The 22,050-nt window shown below is 38.7% G+C and overlaps 1 protein-coding gene across 2 annotated transcripts; it reads left to right on the top strand.

Moving 5' to 3' along the window:
- The first annotated feature begins 672 nt into the window (after positions 1-672).
- On the top strand, positions 673-21,705 carry rnf19b (ring finger protein 19B). 2 transcript variants are annotated; one of them, XM_048201473.1, is made up of 10 exons: positions 673-826; positions 8,496-9,665; positions 13,987-14,186; positions 15,602-15,746; positions 15,828-15,990; positions 16,313-16,427; positions 18,299-18,439; positions 18,526-18,715; positions 18,816-18,950; positions 19,767-21,705. In XM_048201473.1, the coding sequence occupies exons 2-10, from the start codon at positions 9,067-9,069 to the stop codon at positions 20,185-20,187; spliced, it is 2,109 nt and encodes a 702-aa protein (XP_048057430.1). In that variant the 5' UTR covers positions 673-826; positions 8,496-9,066; the 3' UTR covers positions 20,188-21,705. The 2 variants fall into 2 exon arrangements, with proteins under 2 accessions (XP_048057430.1, XP_048057429.1); XM_048201472.1 differs by having other exon boundaries at positions 681-951.
- The last annotated feature ends 345 nt before the right edge of the window (positions 21,706-22,050 follow it).

Here is a 22,050-nt window from a genome sequence, read left to right as displayed (position 1 = left end):
TCAAATCACTGCTTCAGGAAGCTTCGGAGCATTATGAATCAGTGTATCGAATCAGCTGTTCGGAGCGCCAAAGTCACGTGATTTCAGCGGTTTGACGCGCGATCCGAATCATGATTTGACACAAACGATTCATAAACTCTGAAGCTTCATGAAGCAGTGTTTTGAAATTGGCCTTCACTAAATAAGTCGGTATTTGTTTTGTTTTTTTGGCGCACCAAAAATATTCTCGTCGCTTTATAATATTAATATTGAACCACTGTACTCACATGAACTGATTTAAATATGTCTTTTGTACATTAATGGATCTTGAGAGAGGAAGTGTCATTGCTCCCTATGTAGGCCTCACTGAGCCATCGGATTTCATCAAAAGATCTTAATTTGTGTTCCGAAGATTAACGAAGGTCTTACGGGTGTGGAACGGCATGAGGGTAAGTAATAAATGACAGAATTTTAATTTTTGGGTGAACTAACCCTTTAATGGCTGTTTTACATGATCACCTTATTAAAATGATGTTGCCACTGAACTGTACTACACATAATATGTTTAATCTAGGTTTAAAAGACGTGTCTTATTAAACAACCAAAACTTTGTTCCTGGCAATACGACACGCAGTCATTTCCTTTTCAGGCGACGTCAGTGGGCGGGGTTTCCTACTCAAACTTGAGTGGCGTCACACGCAGGGGCTTTCCTCGGTGACGTGAATGGAAAAGAGAATCAAGCTGCGGACATAATCTGAGCTATCGCTCGCGAATAGGGCAGCAAAAACGGACTGACATCTTCCCCTCAGGCTAATGGTCGGGGAATGTTGTAGCGGATACATCTAGGGTGAGATTTGTTATATTTACAAGACAGTTGGTTGAATGTACATGGTGTACAGTAGCACCGAAGCTCACTGCGTACCGCCCTATTCTGCTTCAGTTGCTTTCAATACTATCAGCTCCATCTGTACGGTAAGTGCCCAACAGATCTGTCGTCATGGTTACGCTTAAGCTCCCTCACGATCAGTCTTATGGTGTATGATTCTAAAATACAGTGATGTTGTGATGTTAATAAAGTGTTTTGGTATTATTGTTGTGTGATAGCACACATCCCAGTTGGGTGACAGGCCACTTGAACCTGTAGACCGTTCTTTAAGTGCAGTAATGCGACAAAAAATAGTAAATAAACTAGCTGTTTTATACATTTGCGATTGTATTTATGTTTTAGTAGTTACGCTTGAACTAGGCAAATATTAAATGTTTACATAACAGGTGTGTGTATATTTAAACGGAACTGGTGATTTACCTATGTCTCGTTTTGTGTGTATATATATATATATATATATATATATATATATTATATGACCTTTGTGTACATATATTTAACTGAATTACTTGTGATTTACTTGTTGAAGTAGTTACATTTGAACTAGGCAGGAGGAAAAATGCAAATATTTATATAACATTAAATATTTAGTGTATGTTAACCTTTTGTATATTTAAATAAAACATAATTCCTCCTAAAATATCTAATATTTACAAATTTAGGGGGCAAAGTATATATATATATATATATATATATATATATATATATATATATATATATATATATATATATATATATATATATATATATATAATATTGTGAATTCAGGGTGATTGGGACACTTTTTTGCCATTGAGGTGAATTTGTATAAAGTGTCCCAATCAACCTGAGTTCACCCTATATATAATATATAGTTAAACCTTTTTTTTTTTTTTTAATGAGGAGAGGTTCCTGTCCTTCCTGGACTGCGTTGTTGGCTAAGTCTCTTTGTGGTGTTGCTTCCTCAACAACACCTTTCTAAATATAGAGCACACAAGTTCATCATGAACTTTACAGTATTTCATGAATTCGTTTGAACTGTACATGTTTTGGAAGTTTTTGGTAACATTGTAAAGCAAGGAATGCACAGAATGACTTCAGTTTCACTTCAGTTTCATTTCTTCTTTTGCCTCACCAAACATACGGTTAATTCCATTCTTTCTTGTCTTGTTTTTTTTTTAATTTTTAGGTTATCCTTTTTTACGGTAAACCACCATGTGACTGTCAAGAACTGATAAAATCGAGATCTTTGGTTTCACAGGAACCCGTGGCTGTTTTTTTATTTTGTACCAGCCTCCTGCACACAATAGTCATTAAGTGTGAGTGTGGCCTGCTGGTGTTAGTCATGTTTTGTACTTGGGTAGTGAATCTTTGTTTAGCACATTCATGATAATGCATACATTATTTGAGATTTTGATGATTATATGAGGATACAACCAAGAATGAGGTGAGCTAGAGAACAGATTGCCTGCTTCTTAGCAAGAATGGCACATGGATCAACACAACCACCTGCTCCGCACAGACACTCACACAGACTTGCAGCTTAAAGAGATTTCATTAAAGGGATAGTTCACCCAAAATGAAAATTCTGTCAACATTTACTCACCCTCAAGTTGTTCCAAACCTGTATACACAAAGGAAGATATTTTAAAGCATTTGGGTAACCAAACAATTGATGGCTCCCATTGACTTCCATAGTATGGAGAAAAAAAAATACTGTGGAAGTCAATTAACATTTTGTCAGAACCTTTATACTTGCTATTTTGTTTAGTAGTCTGTTCAGAATGATGGGAGAATCGTGATCTCTATTTTAGACAAGAAAATCGTGCGGCTCATACAGATGCATATGGAAAATAAGACAGCAGGACCCATGCAGGCTTTGCTAAGAACAATAAGCCTTAGTGGAACTTCAGATGTGACTCAGATGGTTATGTAATGGCCAGAGATCCAGTGGTCCACCTGTACACCAATAGACCATGTGACCGGTGTGTGTGTGTCGGAGATAGAAACAGAATGAGCCACAGTCTGGGGCTGTAGGATGATATGAAAGTGCTGAGGTGCGGTTTCAGGGTCTAACGCGGGCGGAAGCGCTAAGACAGTGTCAGTCTAGCTCTGTCTTATCTCTCACGGTAATGAGTTTGTCAGTAACGTGCTGGCGCAAGGCCAAACTATGCGCAATTATTTTCAATATTTTTCTTTTTTTCAATGCTCTGTTGAGGGCGGCATTATATTTAGTTTATAATTCAGAGTGTTTGTGTGAATTGTCCTTATTCTCTGCTGTTTGGAAATCTATGCTGTTTGTAGCCTACGTTGTAGCCTCATTTGTGGTTTCTGCTAATAATTCAAGGCCTCTGTGACATGTTGATAAATGGTCTGGAAAAAAAACACTATACATTCTGAAACAAAACTGTATAGTGAGAGATTATGAAACTAATATTCTTGTTCCTTGTAGGGGATGTCTCTTACAGTAAGTGTCTGTAGTAAGGATTTGCTTTCATTATGACTTCAGCAGCAATTGCTTCCTTTTTTTCAATATGAAAACCTAAAGCTAATATGGAAAAATATTCTCAATACAAAAAAGTATTGAAAGGGAAAGTTCACCCGAAAATAAACATATTGTCATCATTTACTCACCCTCAAGTTGTTCCAAACCTGTATGAATTTCTGTCTTCTGCTGAACACGAAAGAAGATATTTTGAAGAATATGGGTAACCAAACAGTTGACGGACCCCATTCTTCTATGGGAAATTCTTCAAAATCTCTTTAGAAGAAAGAAACTCATACAGGCTTGGGGTGAGTAAATGATGACACAATTTTCAGTTTTGGGTTATCCCTTTAAGACAAAAGAAAAAAAATCACTGTGGCACATTTCCCATTAAAATCTCTTGCAAAAATAGATGCAGTATTTAAATTTTACCATAATAATATAGTTATTGTTAATAGTGTAATATATATATATATATATATATATAGTTTGTTTCACTCAAATAATAATGAAAGTTCATTGTACTTAATAGAAAAAAGATGTGTGAACTCAAAATTTGATTGTAGTAAGCTGAACTTAATATGATTGAGTTGCAGCAGATATCTGGCCCTGTCCCACTTGTCACAATTACTAAGTTCTAGTAACTTAAAAATGAGTTAGTTTACTTAAATGTTTTGAGTATTCTGAACTGATTGAGTTTTACAGTGTATCATCATTGCTTTGTACCAATGTTCGTTTTTGCTTAGTCTTATGTAACTTTATTACTTTGAGTTTGATGAACTTTGATGAAACCATTTAAGTCAATCAGTTAGTTTCCACAAAATATTTAAGTAGCTAAGTACTCTAATGTTTTGATGTGTTGGTACAAACCATATTAGTAAGTTTATTAGTAACTTAATGTATATGAGTTTACAGTACTCATACTTACTGGTTTTAAAACTAAAAATGATTTAAGGCAATCAGTTTGAGTTACCTTTACTTTTCGGGTTTTACAGTGAATATATAAAGCCTGAGACCAATTTGCATTCCTTTCAAAATAACAGATTTTTTCATTACAACTTATATTATCAGTATAAAATATTGATCATAAGTAATTTGCATACATTTAATTATTCTACATATACATATAATTATTATTAATTAGTATATCACTTTATATCATAATCTTTTTTGTTTATTTCTTGGTGTAAATGTAAAAAATCCCATGTTTTCAATGTGGTCTCACACCTTTGCACCACAAAACAAAACAAAAAAATCCCAGGCCAACACAGAATTTCCCTTTTCTGCATGTTTGCAATCTTAATGATGTTTTCTCTCTTGTGTGTGTAATTATATACTCTGCATGTAATTACAAACTCTGACTGTAGTGATAAAACCTGCGAGAACTAAACCAAACTTGTGGTAACGGAGATCCGTCCTTCATCAAACAAACCCTGGGAGCTTATGCTGTGGATCGTTCCAGCCGCTTTCAAAGTTTTAAATAAACTCTTTCCTAAATGGAAAAACCAGGCTGCTGATTTCCAGCTGCAGCAGTGCAAGCAAAAAAAAAGTGCTTCTTGTGAATCGACATGTCATTCACAGCTGATAAATAATACAGCAACTTCTGTTGTACAACAAACACAGCCACGCCCATTACACACACACACACACACACAGACACACACACACACACACACACACACACACACACACACACACACACACACACACACACACACACACAGTAGCTTGCGCTTTGTAAACTTGCACTCTGGTACCGAGATGTGACACAGATTTTCCAGAAACAGCTTTTGTTGTGCACCCGATAGCATCCCTCACACACACTAAACCTCAGAGAGCACAGATGGTAATTATGTGTCATCGGTTGCATTAGCAGAGGCTGCTGAAGTGGAATGGAGGGCTATTACCATCTCAGCCCCAAGTTATATATATATATATATATATATATATATATATATATATATATATATATATATATATATATATATAGATGGTGGAGAGTATTTTTCATTGAACCTGCTATGATTCAACATCCACCTTTTCAATCTGCCTGTTTAGAATAGGCAGATCTGCTGAGGACGTATTGAATTTTCCCGTTTCCATCAGAGACTCTTGCATTTTTTATGCATCTATTATGCGTGCCTCTTGGTCACGTACAGTATAGAGAATGTAGCGCATGGGGATTATTGCATCCTCCTGTCATAATGGGTCAAGACATCAGGACACTGGCTGTGAGCAATGCTAAAGCACTCTGTGAAAAAGTGGGTCATACCGACTGCTGTCACTGCGTACCTTGCATATCCATGAATGCCAGCAGAAAACAGGCTGCTTTAGTTTACTCTGCTTTATCCCGCGACTCTCTTTCTCATATACAGGGCTCAACTGTTAAAATGCTCCCTAAAATTCAGCTATGGTTTTATAAACATGTACCGTGTTAATACTGTGTTTTTGGACATATAATAATAAAAAATAATGGTGTGGTACTTTTTAAGTACCCTAACATAAACACCATTGCATATGAATATGGTCATCATTCATTATAGGTGTGCTCACATGATGTTGACATTACTGTAATTACAAGATTCCGACTTGTAAAAAGCACATCCTCATAGAAATCGTAATTATGACCTGTAAAACAAGAGTTTTTTGAGAGCTCTGAATTGTACCACTTGTTTATTTCTGAATTAAAATTACTTGGTAGTTACACCACATAGGCCTGTCGCAACAATCAACATATCGACTCATCGCGCAATATATGTACATGACCTCAATCATTTTTGGTGACGCAATATATCGCCCATTATGTTTACATGAAAATGAATGTCACCAACATTTTGCCAATCATGTTGTCATCTGCAGTTCCTACACAGAGCAGTCATCACAGGTGAAAAAAGGCGTTATTTGAGGCGTTATAGTGTTTTCCTGACAACTACAGACAATTTGGAAGAACAAGTCAGAATGCTCTTGATTTCAAAGCCGCAATCCACTGTTCCAGTGCAAATATAAATGTCTTTGTTCATACAGACATCTGACTGCTAAGTGGGGTTTTCAGCAATAGTATTACCTTTACTTTACTGAGAAAAGAAGGTCAGGGAAACTATTTTAGAATATATTTACCATTTATACAAAGTTTTTTATTTAGGATATTACATTTTTTGATCCTTCATTTCCATGATCTAAAGAATTATATGGTTGTTGTCATTTGAAAGTGTGTAGGCCTACTTGCATTAATATGCTGTTATATTATGATTATATATTCAGTGGCATAAAATGGTCTTTAAATGACAATAATATCACATATCATAATTATTTCTGGGACAATATATCACCCAACAAAAAGTAGTTATCGTGACAGGCCTAACACCACATTACGTTTTCAAAGCCATTAAAATCATTTAACTGAAACTCCTTGAAATGCTATAAAAGTTTTTTTTTTTTTTTTTTTTTTTCAAAACCATATGAACATGATACAATACAAAAGCCCAAAGTATAGATCACTTTTTACGTGAACGCGAGGGTCAGCATACAGTGTGCTTGACACAAATTTCGTCATCAGAAGAGTATGCGCGTAATATACATGCACCGCCGGATTTTGTAACAGGTCCCACATGCGCATTTAATTTTTTTGCAGTAAGTAGTTTATCCACAAGGTGGCAACCGTGCCCTGGTGACGTCTATTCACAAGGTAGTCGAACTGCATAAACAGAACAGACCGGAACGCATGCAAGCTACAGCGACAATGGAGGCCTATATACACGATTGTGCGAAGAGGTTAGAAAGTACCCTCATTTGTACAACTCTAGTATGAAAGAATACAAAGAGTTTACATGGGTTGTAACTCATGGTGAGAGATTTGTGCATACGTCGAACGGCTCTGTATGCGTACGAGACAAATGAAGTATACTTTCCAAGGTTGTGCATTCGACTGTGCGCGTACATTAGCGTATGTCTAAAGAAATGCCCAGGGCATTATTAAGAACTCGGCACATGTATTTTCATTTTTCCTTCTTTATCATTGGCAGTGACACACTTTTTTGTCATTGACCCATTAGAAAATCTTTGTTTTCATAACACTGGTTATAAGTACACTGACGCGTACGAGTCAAATGAAGTATACTTTCCAAGGTTGTGCGTTCGACTGTGCGCATACATTAGCGTATGTCTAAAGAAATGCCCAGGGCAGGGCATAGCCAGTAGTATACCCAGAGTACATTATTAAGAACTCGGCACATGTATTTTCATTTTTCCTTCTTTATCATTGACAGTGACACGCTTTTTTGTCATTGACCCATTAGAAAAACTTTGTTTTCATAACCCTGGTTATAAGTACACTGACAGCTTTACACTAGCATGGTGGTCTCTTTCCCTTCCCCCTCACACAAGTAAACAGATTTGTGCTACGCAGGCATTAGTTCAGGGGTCATCAGAGCAGGAAACCAGGACACATCAGTCTTAGATGCGTTTGTGTAGCTGAAGTATGTGTTTTATATTATTTCTTGAGTAGAAATATGTGTGAGAGATTGACACATATTATGTTTCCCTTCAAAACCATTTCCTCTGCTAGTATGACATTTGCAAACCATACTGATTTCCCTCTCAAATATAAATAAATGGATAAAGTCTAGTGGAGACGTGCGCTCATGCGTTATGTGATGTATGGTGTTAATATCTGCCGGGTGTGTGTATGTGTTCATGAGGGCCAGAGTCACTGTGAGGGTCCTTGTTTGCTGTGTTCATAGTGGGAATAACCATGGCAACTGCACTAGCAGCACAGTGTGAAGTGGAGAGGGAGCGCTTGAGTGTGTGAGAGAGTGAGGATGAGAGGGTGTCATCAGCAGTGAGACACAAAGAAAATGAGAGAAGTAAAATCCAACACAAGATGGAAGGACAGAAAATTTGGTGACAGAAGTCAGTTTTAATGTCACAGTACCAATTACTTCCTCAACTGTGTCGGTTTTTTAATTGTCTGGCTTTATTCATCCGTACTGTCAGGCAGTCACTTCAGGAGTCTAGAGCACGAAGAGTTAACCATGAAATGAAAAGAGATTGAGAATAAAAGAAGGGAGGAGTGTGTGTGTGTGTACGTGAGCGTGTACTGAGCATGCTCCTCCTGCAGGCTGTCTGTGCCCTGTGCTAACTTCCTGTGCTATTTCTCTTCCTTAACAGACCGGCCGATTCAGAAGGAGAAAACAGCAAACTGGAGCACACTCACGTTGGCTCCGTGAATTTAGCAGAGGCAAAAGACGACGGAAGACAAGCCCTGAGAAAGGACTACAATATCTGGAGACTGATTTTCCATTCCTAGTTGTCTTTAAATGCCCCATTTTTAATTGACAGTATCTGTCAGCTTTCTAGTCCGTAACAAATTTGGGGTGCAACAATTTGTTTTTGTTTCCTGGTTTCTTTTTCACATTTCGAAGAAGATCGTTGGAGTGAAAGGAAATTTTTTTTTTCCCTCCTGGCTCAATTTGTCTAGTTATCTTTCCGTTTATTGTTTAAACACGACTCCCTGTTATAGTAGAGAGGAAGAAATGACTTCATGAATGGAATTCTCCCAACGGGGAAACTAACTGGAATTTGTTGAGACCCTGACAAACATTCTTTTGTGTATCTGGAGTGTCGGTGTTCTTGAGGTTCATTGAAATCATTCCGTGGAAGGAACCAAGGTGCCTCGCCAGAACTCTCTGACCTCTCTAAGGACTCAAGCGGGAGAACATAACAAGGTTGTTCTTGGGAAATGGGATCTGAAAAGGACTCTGAATCACCCCACTCCTCTGTTAGTGGCATTCCCAATCCGAAATGCCGTGGGCCTGGCAAGAAGCAAGGCAGGATCTCTTTTCATAGTCTCTTCCATGGCAAACGCGGATCCAGGGGAAACAAGGCTAATGTTGGCACTCCTCTTGCGCAACAGCTGCACCAACAGCAACAACTCCAGCAACAGCAGCTTCTCCAGCCTCCCACACCCACAAATGTTTCATCAGACCCATCTACCGCAGACCCGGCCGAGCCGTTATCCGGTAGCCAGGCCTCTTTGGGAGGTCAAGAACTCCTAGAGTGTCCCCTGTGCCTGGTGCGTCAACCTGCAGAGCAGCTTCCTGAACTCCAGGGATGCAGCCACCGGTCTTGCCTGTGCTGTCTAAGGCAGTACTTTCGTATCGAGATTACGGAGAGCCGAGTGCAGCTCAGCTGCCCGGAGTGCGCCGAGCGACTTGCCCCACGGCAGGTGGCCCTCATCTTGGACGATCCCAACCTGATGGAGAAGTATGAAGAGTTCCTGCTGCGCCGCTGCCTGGCGTCGGACCCTGATTGCCGATGGTGTCCCGCTCCCGACTGTGGGTAAGTCCGGGATGGGGTTGGGATGTCAGGGAACCCTAAATGATACGTGATACCCTGTTTATTTTGAATAGGAGATGTTTTATTTAGATTCCTAAATTCCAGTAAAGATGTGTCATGCTATATCATACAGTGATGTTCTAGAGAATTGTGGCTGCGGTAACAGTTTGGGGAGGGCCATTTCTGTTTCACTATGACTATTCCCCTGAGCACAAAGTGAGGTCATTATGGACATGATTTACTAAGTAAATGATGTAGTAGACCTTGACAAACCTAAAGCCCAAACATGAAACCCAGTGAAGATCTTTAGGATGAAATGAATCCAAAGGTGAAGTTTTGATTTGAATGTTGGTAGGGACATATTGCAAGGAGGCAGGGGATAAACATAAGATAATAAATCATAAAATGATACCACTTTATTTTACAGCTCTTTTGTATGTACATACTATGTACTTATTATAGTAATTACAATAACCGGGTAATAACTCTACCCCCAAACCTAACCTTAATTTGTGTACTTAACTTACCTTATATTACTTTCTTAGGTAAGTACACATAAGTGCACATACTGTAAAATAAAGTGCAACCCATAAAATATAAAATAAAAAAATAAGGTTACACTTTATTTTACAGTACATGTACTTACAGTGTACTTACCCAAGAAAGTACTGGTAATATAAAGTAACTACATAAGTTAAGGTTAGGTTTAGGGGTAGGTTCGGACTAGTTATTACTCAGTTATTGTAACTGCTATAATAAGTACATCGTATGTACATGTGGAACAGGACTGTAAAATAAAGTGCTACCAAAAATAAAAATGGATTAGGCAATGAAATTCCCTCATATCACAATTCTCATTTCCTATTTTCTCTGACACATAACGTTAGATATGACTGCTGACCTATTCTGTTCCTGATATCTGAGATGACTTTGCAATAAATCCTCCCATTACTTTAATGTTTGTTACATTAAGTATTATCTTTCCCTGTAGTCATTGGCAGACACGGTCATAGGCGACATGTTTGGCATGGAGCGCTGCCCTGCATACAGCTGTCACACTCCATTTCTCTCATTTGAATGCTTTCAGTTCCAGTGAATTCACAAAACAAAAATCAACCTAATCTGCTTCCCTAACTGATATGCATCTGCTGAAAATCAGATGCTATTTTAAATAGTGATGCATTGAAATTTTGGCAACCTAAAATATTCAGCCAAAACTGCAAAAAATTGCCGAAATCATTGACAGAAACAGTTTCATTATTGTTTCTCTGAAGATGTGTTTTGTGTTTCAGCATCTGTTTCTTGTACACAGCATGGATAAGCTACACTGTAACACAAAATTATGCTAGAGTAGCAATATGTAAAAATTTTCAACTGAAATAAGAGGCAGCTCATTGCACAAGAACTTTTTACCATGACTGGTTTCATTTATCACGAGAACACGACACCCTGAACAGCATATCGAGTTAAGTTACCTAATTACCCAAATGTAATTACTGAAACTTTATTTTCAGTTTCGGTTTTTGGCTAAATGAAAACTTTTGGTGCAGTAATTGTTAACATTTGAAAAGGTTGCGCAAACTTGTAATTTCTGGCAGGCAAGAGACACTCCTCTGAATCACATCATCTCCAAATCCAAGAATCTCCCCTGACATAAGCATCCATTGACCAATGAGAATTTCAGAGAGGCAACTCCAGCTCTTGGAAAACCAACTTGCTGTATGCCTTCTTGATATCAGCCTAACACATCTCTATCCACAGCTCTACCCTCAAAATAGAGCTTACGCATTCATATCCGTCAAACACTCTCTAGTGTGTAGGCATCCTAAAATTGCCCAAACGTTGGTTGAGAGATTTCTCGCCCAACATGCTCTTGTGTGTGAACGGGAGCAAATCCAGCAATGTTTCAACATCTAAGTTTCAACATCTCCCATCATCTCCAATGTTTCAACATCTCCCAAGAGAATGGAAGCTGTTAGGAAGAACCAACTCTTAATTAGTTTTCTTAAACTGTTTTGAAATGAAAAGCTCAACAGGGGTGTGGCATTCTGGCATCCACATACTTTAGGCATTATAGTGTATTAAATGCTCTTCTACGTATTGTCGGATTCAATAGAAGTAAGGGGACATATTTCACAGTTTTTGCTTGTTCTGTGTGCTTTGGCAAGTGTAGGAGGCATTTGGACAGTTATAGGGAACACTTGAGCTTGTGTGGGAAGCCCAGTTTAGCTGTTGTGTCATTCTTCTGAGAGAGTGTGATTTACTTCAGAGGCCTTTTACAACCTGTCCTAGGTTTGTCACTCATTTGACCTACATTTAAGAGACACGATTCTTTTTGCGTCACTGCCATTTCCTAAAAGGCCCACGGCCGATTCTGAGGGGTTTTTAGATGGTCTGGGAATTTTTCAAAAAGGCCATTTTGCCCAGTAAAATCACACTATTGGCTGGTTGGTTAATTAGTTGGTTGCATCATATAGGGTTGTGAAAAAAGTGACTTTTTGCTAGAGGATAAATTAAGTTTCACCCAGACGTTTCATTTGCCTCTTTGTAGACTAACTAGGAATCTCCCACCCTAGACAATAATAGCACGCATTTTTCTGTTCATTCGGTCCCTTGCGCCTCTGACGGAAAAGCTTCCCCTGTAGATTTTGTTGCCTGAGTATCAGTTCCAGTCCATGGTGCTGCTTATTACCCATCAGTCCCCCCAACCAGCTCTGCTTCAGCTTGATTGACAGTCCAGAGCTGCCAATGGGAGAAAGGAACGGCTTGTTTTTCTCTCCCTCAGTCATATGTTGCTATGGCAACTGAGATGCGGCACAGAGGTAGAGTTGCTATGGGTAACCGAGGCTGGTATTTGATTAAGACAATCATTGGCTACTCACTTGACCGTGTGTGCATGCCATGGTGTCTTTGTAAGCCTCAAAATAGAGTGTTGATTTCATTGTCTTTAATCCTAGTGAGTGTTCTGGGATAGCATAATCACGTGTAATGAGGTCGGTTTCAGCTTGACTCTACATGCAGGGTGTGTGTGCCAGTATGTGCAGGTAATTGGAAGCTCTTTGTTAGGACATTATAGTTCTCCATTGCAGCTGAGCTGATTAATGAGGTGTCAGCTGGAGGAGGAAAGTTTTCTTCAGAACCTGCTTTAACTTCGGCCAACAGGTCAAAACATGCACTTAAAATTAAAGGGATTGTTTTTGTCACGCATAAGCAAAACTTAAACAAGAAAGCTTTTTTTTTTTTCCACCGCAGTCAATCTATTGCCACTGTTTATTCAGTCATAAAATCATTAAATAAAAAAAATTGATTTCTTTAAAGATTTAAGGTTACGTTTTTTTTTTATTATTATTTAATAATATGTTTATTTATTATCAGTGTGTTTATCTATGTAGTTTTTCTGAGGTCTGAAGTAGAAGTTTGGCTACCAAGTAATGTTCTTAGGAAAGGAATAAAATGCTATTGGAATACTTGGAAACTCTCACAGCTGGAACATACTGACTGCAATAAATCCTTCCTCTCATTTTCCATAATGTACTAGTGTCTGAACCTGCTAATGTTTTCCTTGACTTTAAAAGGAATTTGACATTACAAAGAATCTGAGAAGGGAACACACTGATATCCTAGTGTATGTGATTAATTTGGTGGGTTGTCAACAGAAAAAACCAAGGTCATTTCTATAATTGCAATCTATGAAAGCTTGTCTCCACCACGAATAAAAAAAAGGAAACTTGGCGACATTTTATTTCACAATTCTGACTTATTTTCCTGAGTTCTGACTTATTAAAGTCACAAGTTATAAAGTCAAAATTGTGAGATTTAAACCCGCAAAATTGGACTTTATAACTAAATTGCAAGTTTATAATTCTGAGAAAAGAAGTCAGAATGGCAAGATATAAACGCAATTGCGAGAAAAAAGTCTGAATTGCGAGATATAAACTCAGAATTGTGAGAAAAAAGTCTCAATTCTCTTTTAAATTTGTCCCCATTATAGCAATCTTATTAAAAGTTAGCTGTGGCCATAATCATGATTATGTTCTTGCTTAGAGGTCTGTGAAGTCTGAGACATTTACATGGTCCACATATTCCTCAGCTACATTTACAGAAAATACCATGATATTACTATAATCAGTTTTTGGACACTACCATGATGCTATTTTTAAAGTTCCAAAAAAAATACCATACTATTACAGTCTGATAATATGTCTGTAACATGCACTTCTGTGTAAGTGTAGATTGCACAACAGTAGGTATAATGATATCTCATGTTACCTAAATCATAGATTCTCTAGGAGAGTCTGACCTGTTTGCATTGTTCTCCTGCCAGTTTTGCAGTCATCGCCTCTGGATGTGCCAGCTGCCCCAGGCTGGTATGTCGAAGAGAAGGGTGTGGTGCTGAGTTCTGTTACCACTGCAAGCAAGCTTGGCATCCTAACCAGACCTGTGACTCTGCCCGCCAGCAGAGAGCCCTGTCCTTGAGAACACACAGTAACCATTCACCCAGCTACACGGCCGAGCAGGGGCACAGTGAGTATTCGACCATCAGTCCACCATTTTCTATCTCATAAACTTACAGTGAAGAAGAGACTCAAGCCATATCTAGAGATTGTAATATCAGAGGTGTTCTTACCTGGGCTAGAAGGCAACCACCTAGCAACGCCCTAGAAACCACCCTGATCCCCCTAGAAACCACCTAGAAGCCCCCCAGAAATCACTCTGATCACCTTAGCTACCACCTAGCAACAAAAAAAAAAAACACTCAGCACACCTTAGTAACTGCATAGCAATGCCCTGGTAACCTTTTAAAACACCCTAGCTACAACCTAGTGATGTCTTAGAAACCACCCAAAACACCCTAGCAACTGCCTAGTAGTTCCCTAGAAACCATTAGAAATTCCTTAGCAACCACATAACAACAAAAAACATTTAGAACACCTTAGAAACTGCATAGCAAAGCCCTTGTAACCACCCAGAATTGCCTAGCAGCCACCTAGTGATGTCCTAGAAACCACCCTTGCAACACCCTAGAAACCATCTAGATCCCCCTTGTAACCACTTAGAAGTCCCCTAGAAACTACCCTGATCACCTTAGCAACCACCTAGCAACAAAAGCCACTCAGAATATGTTAGTAACTGCATAGCAATGCCCTGGTAACCACTTAGAATACCCTAGCTACAACCTAGTGATGTCTTAGAAACCTCCCAAAACACCATTGCAACCACCTGTTAGTGCCCTAGAAGCCACCAGGATTTTCTTAGAAACCACATAGCAAGAAAAACACTCAGAACACCTTAACAACCACATAGATACACCCTAGTAACCAACCGAAACAACCTAGCAACCACATAGTAACATTCTAGAGACCACCTAGAACACAGTAACATTCACCTGCAGCTCCTTAGAAACCACCCAGATCACCTTGGCAACTGCCTAGTGACAAAAAAAGAAAAAAAATACTCAGAACACCTCAGCTAATGTTTTGCACATTTTTATTCAGAAAATGTCTAAATCAAGTTAGTATCAAATCAATGTTGTGCTGTGGGGCTTTAGTATATTAGTCCTTCACTTCAGTATTTGTCACTTTGAAAAAGACTACCACGAATTAGTGGCTAAAAATATACTGGAAAACTTTATTGAGTTTCAGAGTGCCACTAGCCACTCATATAATTTGATTTGCTACGTGTTTCCCCCTAGAGCGCTTTCATTTTGTGCACTGTGTATTCTGCAGATTATTGAGGTTTTTCTGTGCTCTCTCCTCCTTCTCAAGTTCTCTCTAGTTTCTCTCTAACCTCCTGAACTAAAGCAGGAGTCTGCTAAAGTCCCTCTTCCTGCTCTTGTTCCCATCTGACATTCAGAAAACGCTTCCTCAGCACAAATTGTTTACAGCAGGTTCTGTCTGCCTGTACGAATTCTAAATCCCAACCCTTTAATCCCCACTCAGCTGATGACATCAAGCCTTGCCCCCGATGCGGTGCCTACATCATCAAGATGAACGACGGCAGCTGTAATCACATGACCTGTGCTGTGTGCGGCTGCGAGTTCTGCTGGCTCTGTATGAAGGAGATTTCAGACCTGCACTACCTCAGGTACCTTCTGCTAACCATCAATGGAAATGTATCAAAGTACCTGCTCGAATCTAAAAATAATCATGCGTTGTGTCTTCTCAGTCCATCAGGTTGTACATTCTGGGGAAAGAAGCCATGGAGTCGCAAAAAGAAGATTCTGTGGCAGCTGGGAACTTTGATTGGTGCACCTGTGGGCATCACTCTAATCGCTGGCATCGCAGTTCCTGCTATGGTTATCGGCATCCCCGTTTACATTGGACGCAAGGTGCAGAAAGTCAACATCGCATATTTCCCCACAGTGCTACAGTTTAGATGTTAATGAATCCTTTATCAGGAACCAAATTTCCTTAAAAGCCTGGGAATTTCCCTCCCGTTTGCCACGTTGCTCAACCAGATTAACTGCGTTTGATATCAGCATAATTCTGGTACAATGACTTCCTGCTGAAGAATACAGATTACAATTTGCTTTTTTTTATAAAATGTATTCAGATTTTGAAGCTTTAGGATGCCAGTAGACTAGATCTTTTATTTTAGCAGATAAAAGCACATTTGTGACAGTGAAATAATACAGCTGCTGTTTGTTACAGATCCACTCACACTATGAGGGCAAGAAAACGTCACATCACAGGAGGAATCTCGCCATCACTGGTGGTGTGGCTCTGTCAATCATTACAGCTCCAGTCATCGCTGCTGTCAGTGTGGGTGAGTATTCCTGAAAAAAAATTACGTTCATATTTACGCTACCGTTTAAAAGTTTGGGATCAGTAATCATTAATACTTTTATTCAGTGAGGATGCATTAAATTGATCAAAAGTGACAGTAAAGACTTTTACCTTGTTCTTTTGAACTTTTTTTCATCAAATAATCCTAAAAAGGTAAAACAGTTTCCACAAAATATTAAGCAGCACAACCGTTTTCAACATTAATAATAAGAAGAGCACCAAATAAGCATATTACAATAAAGGATCATGTGACACTAAAGACTGGAGTAATGATGCTGAAAATTCAGCTTTGCCATCACAGAAATAAATGATATATTCAAATTAGGAAATAAATGATATATTTTATTTTGAATTGTAATAATATTTCACAATATTACTATTTTTACTGTATTGTTGATGTTTTTTTTCAAAGCCATTTACAAAAGAGCAAAAGCAACGCTGCAAAAACAATTCATCCTTATAAGTTGGTAATGTTAGAAGTTTTGTAATACAAAGATCTAGAAATTAAAATTTCCACACAAACCTATCATATGGCTTCAGGAGACACTGAAAATAACACCTTGTTCATTGTATAGACTGCTTATATGATATTATGATCCTGTTTTAGCGCTTTCTTCTGCTTCCTACCTTTGTAAAGATTGAAAGATTCAGTTCCCGTTCATTGTAATGGACTCTATACACAATTGCTTCTGCATTTAGCCTCAGAGGCAACCGCAACTTCCAGTGCAGCACAATGTATGGAAAATATGAGAAAATGAAATCTTGAGGAAGTGTCACACAAAAGAACAAAGTGATATTTGAGATATTTAAAGCTTCTGAAACTCATTGCTAAATCATTATGTTTTAATCACAGACTGTAAAAAAAAAAAAAGATGGACAACTTGTCTCCAATTCCTTTCACGGTAGAAAAATGAAGGCCAAAATATCCCAGAAACACTAAGGTCGATTACATCATTTGGAGCCAGGGTCTGCGCAGTACTGATCCTGAGTTCGAACCGTGGTATCAAAGTCCCTCCCATAATCCCGCTCCCGCAGACTCGATCGCAAGCATAGCTGTCAATGACGTTATGCCCCATTTTTATAGCATTAAATAACTAACCAAAAAACCGAACTTATTGGAAAAGCGAACACTTGAACATACATTTGCGTGATTAAAACTACCTAAAATGACAGAAACAATCTTTGAGAACATTTTTTTTGAAGTGTAATTGGATTTTTTAGTTATGCTCGCATCTCATTCGATTACATGGAGAGGGCGGGGTTTAAGACCTATACTGCAGCCAGCCACCAGGGGGCGATCAAAAATATTTTGGCTTCACTTTTTCTTGGTTTTAATATACTAAAATGTTAGTGCTCTGGTCTTCATTCAGGTTTCAATTGTTTACTGAAAGTTCTTGCACAATCAAAAACAAACCAAAAATAAACTCCTATATAACCAAAAACTGTGATACTACAGGGGCGTGCACAACTAATGCATATATATAATAACATAAACCTACCCAAACATTTCTGCTTCTAGTGTTAAAATGTAATTATTCAAATTATGGCTCTTACATTTACTATAGTTATAGTATTATATATAATGGTATTATATATAACACACACACACACACACACAACTTCTGTTGTTTTAAATATTCTCTAGAAATAAACTTGACATTGACTACAACAGTTTGCTATGGGAAAGTACTATAACAGAAGCTTGAGTAGCACTGGGATTTTAGCTGAAATACATTGTCCATTAGGTTGAAAAGAATTACTAGTACAGTACATCAGATTTTCTCATCAACTCTCCCTTTAACTCAAATCCCAGAGGTTGACTCTAGCTATGTCTATGTCTCTTCCCTCCAGGCATTGGTGTCCCCATCATGTTGGCGTATGTGTATGGTGTTGTGCCTATCTCTCTGTGCCGCGGCGGGGGCTGTGGGGTGAGCCGGGGGAAAGGTCGTGGTGTTAGGATAGACTTTGATGAGGATGACGGGCCTATAACTGGTAAGAAAAAAGTTTGATCAAGTGTTATCATCTGGGAAAAAGCCATTCAGTGTATTGACCATCCACCGGACACTTTCTCTCTGTAGTTGCTGATGCATGGCGAGCGCTGAAGTCTCCCAGTCTGGGCGAGAGCAGTTTGGAGGGAGGAGCCAGCGGCCTCAGTACCACCTCTCCGAGCGAGGGCCTATCCGTCGCTCCAGGTGGTCTGGGAGACACGCCACACTTCAACACACTAGCGGGAGGAGCACTTGGTGCGAGGACAGGAAAATACAGCAGGTATGTGGGTATTCTGTGTACTGTTTGGTAAATATACAAGAGCTACACTGTAAATATGGGTAGTGTTCTTGTTTTTCATGGAAACATGTTTATGTTTTAGGCTGGAGGTGCAGGGAACGGAGCTGGGAAAAGAGAGTGCCGGCAAGGAGACAGGCAGCTTGGGAGCGGCCAGTGACTGCGCAAGCACAAGGGGCATGGCGGGATCAATCACTTCCTCCTACACCTTACCTGACAGGTGTGAAAGTCGCTTTGAATAAACAAATAAATGTACACTGCCATTTAAAAGTTTGGGGTCAGTAAGATTTTATAATGTTGTTGAAAGAAGTCTCATATGCTCACCAAAACTGCATTTGTTCAAAAATCAAAAATACAGTAAGAAACAGTAATTTTGTGAAATTTTGTAAAAACTTGTAAGTGTAAGCTGAATTTTCAGCATCATTACCTTACACGATCCTTCAGAAATCATTCTAATATGCTGATGTGCTGCTCAAGAAACATTTATCAGTTGTGCTGTTTTTTCAGGATTCTTTGATTAAAAAATAGTTCAACATTTATTTGAAACAAATCTTTTGTAACATTATAAATGCCTTCACTGTCATATTTGAATTTGATCAATTGAATGCATGTTTGCTTAATAAAAGTGTTCATTTCTATCAAAAGAAAAAGCAAACTTTTAAACAGCCAATATTAAAGGTTTTTTTTTTTTTTATAATTGTATACTTCATCAGATGCTATCAGTCAACATTTGTTTATTTAATTGTTCATGCTAACTTCCCTTTGTTTTGCATTTAGATAAACTTTGCCGTCATCTAATGCTATTTAAAGTTGATCTTTAAAAACATGAATAAATTAATAACGCTTTTAAATGTAACATTTAGCAAATTTCAAAATTGATTTTCACACTGCGGTTAACCCCGGGTTATGTAGTTCTAGACACCGACACAAATAATTATTGGCTTATCGGTATTGGCGCCTCCATAAGATAAACATGAAATAGTAGCAGCTTTGATATGACACTTCATCTCACCTTTTCTATGACCTGTTGTTTCAGAGAGGGCACTAACCTCGAGATCCAGGTGGACATCGAAACTAAACCAAGCCATCTGTGTCTAACCACTGAAGAGGATCTGGCTCCGCCTACTGCTGCCATTGTGCCCAGCTCGGGGGAGGAGCCACAGGACTGCAGTTCCCGCAGAAGCGGGGTTGTCGTGGATTCCCCTCTGGGCCTGTCACCGGGAATGTCACTCAGGGAGGGTCTCCGAGACGTCACCCTCGCTCAGCCGGAAAGCATCCGCAGCGACCTGGAGATGTCCGACACGCAGTCGGACGACATCGCGGAGCTCACGTCCGACGACTGCGACTCGCCCCGACCCAAGAGCTGCCACGCCGCGCCCCCTCCACAGACGACCTGCAGAGCCTTGAACCCCACCGACAGCCTGCACTGTCCCGACAATGTCATTCTTTACGTGTGAGAGAGCCTCTCGCCATTGCACAAAGCCAACCGTTTCTGAGCTTTTGACTTGTTAATGCTTTACCTGTTATTTTGCTGCTTTTTATAATTATTAAAACACCTTACTTGCATCCAGACAACTCATGGAACTGACTGCTCATCGCTCTGCTCTCCTGTCCCCGTCCCTGTTACAGGCACGGGCAGGTCCTCTACCTCTTCAGAAATTCATACTGTTATTCATTGGTTGGTGTTTACTTCTCGGTGGAGCAAAAAAAAAATGAAAAAAGAAAAGAAAAGAAGCATTGAATCGGTACTATCGTGGCCAGAAGAATTTCCTTAGATAACAAACAAACAAATAATGCTACAAAGTGAAATGTCGCCAAGCACATGTAAACGTGAGTGGTTTGTATATGGATGACACATTACAGTATTATTTGTATGTTTGTTTTACTTTTAAATCGACCTGGAAATTGTATGATTTTTGCATGCGCTGAGCTAGTATTGTTTTGGTCCGGTTTGCACAGAAGAACACACACTTCAGAGCGAGAGAGATCGGTATGGAGTAAGGTCAGAGACGATGAGAGACTGATCCGAACTTCACTAGCAGACAGTTTGACTTGAATCACTGACTGCCTGCCTTACAGACCGAGCACATGCACTCAGTTCCCTTACGCTGTCTGTGACTCACTGACAACACTGTTTGTGCCCTCTTGAGCTGAGAGATGAGAGATGGATGTATGTGTGGATCATGTTTACCAGTGTTGATTTTATTGCTGGGTATTAAATCATATAGTATCAAGGATGGAACTGCCATTCACATGCATGTCTGTTGTTATTAATGTTATTATTTTATTATGATTTTTGGCCTCTTTCTTAAGCACATAGCGTTTCAAGCAGTTTTATTTTCAGTTTGTTTTACCCGCTAGCTGGATGTACGGATGGATGGAGAGAGATGGGTTGGTTGGTTGGACGGATGAGCACTCCTGCACTTTATCCCACTATTTATCATTGTTCTACATTGTAGGCTTATATTTATGCACTCCCTTTTTTCTTTGGTTTTCAGCTTCTCTGGGAAACGTTCGAATGCCGTAGTCATGATTTTGTTATTTAATTTTGGATGTAATGAAATATTGAAATTTTGTTTTGCATTCTTAACATGCTATGCTTTCTGAATCTCATAATTGTATTTGGCTGCAGAGAGAATCCTCAGCTTTTACATGTAATGATGGATTAGCTTTGTCTTGTAATCACATAAAAAGGATTTGTGGTTGTCACATCTTTTGCTCTCTTTTTTTTTGGGATGTGTGAAGATGCGTTTATATTTTTAGGTTTATGAGCGGATTGTGAAACTATACTTGATAATTTGACTATAAACTGGTTATGGTGAAATGAGTGTTATAAATTCAGTTACTTAAGCAATATGCTGAAGAGAAGGTGTGTTAAATCTGGCATTGTTTTTGTACATCCCCACAAAGATAACTGCACTGGCTGTGAGTGTTTGAAACAACATGAAAAATAAACATTTCCTCCTTTGTGGCAAGTTTTGACTCTTCCTCATTTATGGCAAATTTTGAATATTTCACGGGCAACTGGGAATTGTGGTATGTACAAACTTAATCAGAAATACAATAGATTGCTATTGAATACATTGAAGTTAAAGTTATTTTCACATTATTATTGTTAAAATCTTACAACACACATTTTATAGGTCTTGTGCAGGGTTATTAAGTAAAACTAAAATAATAATAATAACATTTGTTAACTGTAACAAATGAAATATTAATATTAGATGGAAAACGTAAACTAAATGAAAATTAGAAATATTGTCATAGCAAAAAAAAATTGTAATACTTAAATAAGAATGACAAGCGCATACCAAAATTAA

This window comes from Megalobrama amblycephala, linkage group LG9, assembly GCF_018812025.1.
Source record: "Megalobrama amblycephala isolate DHTTF-2021 linkage group LG9, ASM1881202v1, whole genome shotgun sequence".
Classification (NCBI taxonomy): Eukaryota; Metazoa; Chordata; class Actinopteri; order Cypriniformes; family Xenocyprididae; genus Megalobrama; species Megalobrama amblycephala.
This window is presented reverse-complemented; position numbering and strand designations above follow the sequence as displayed.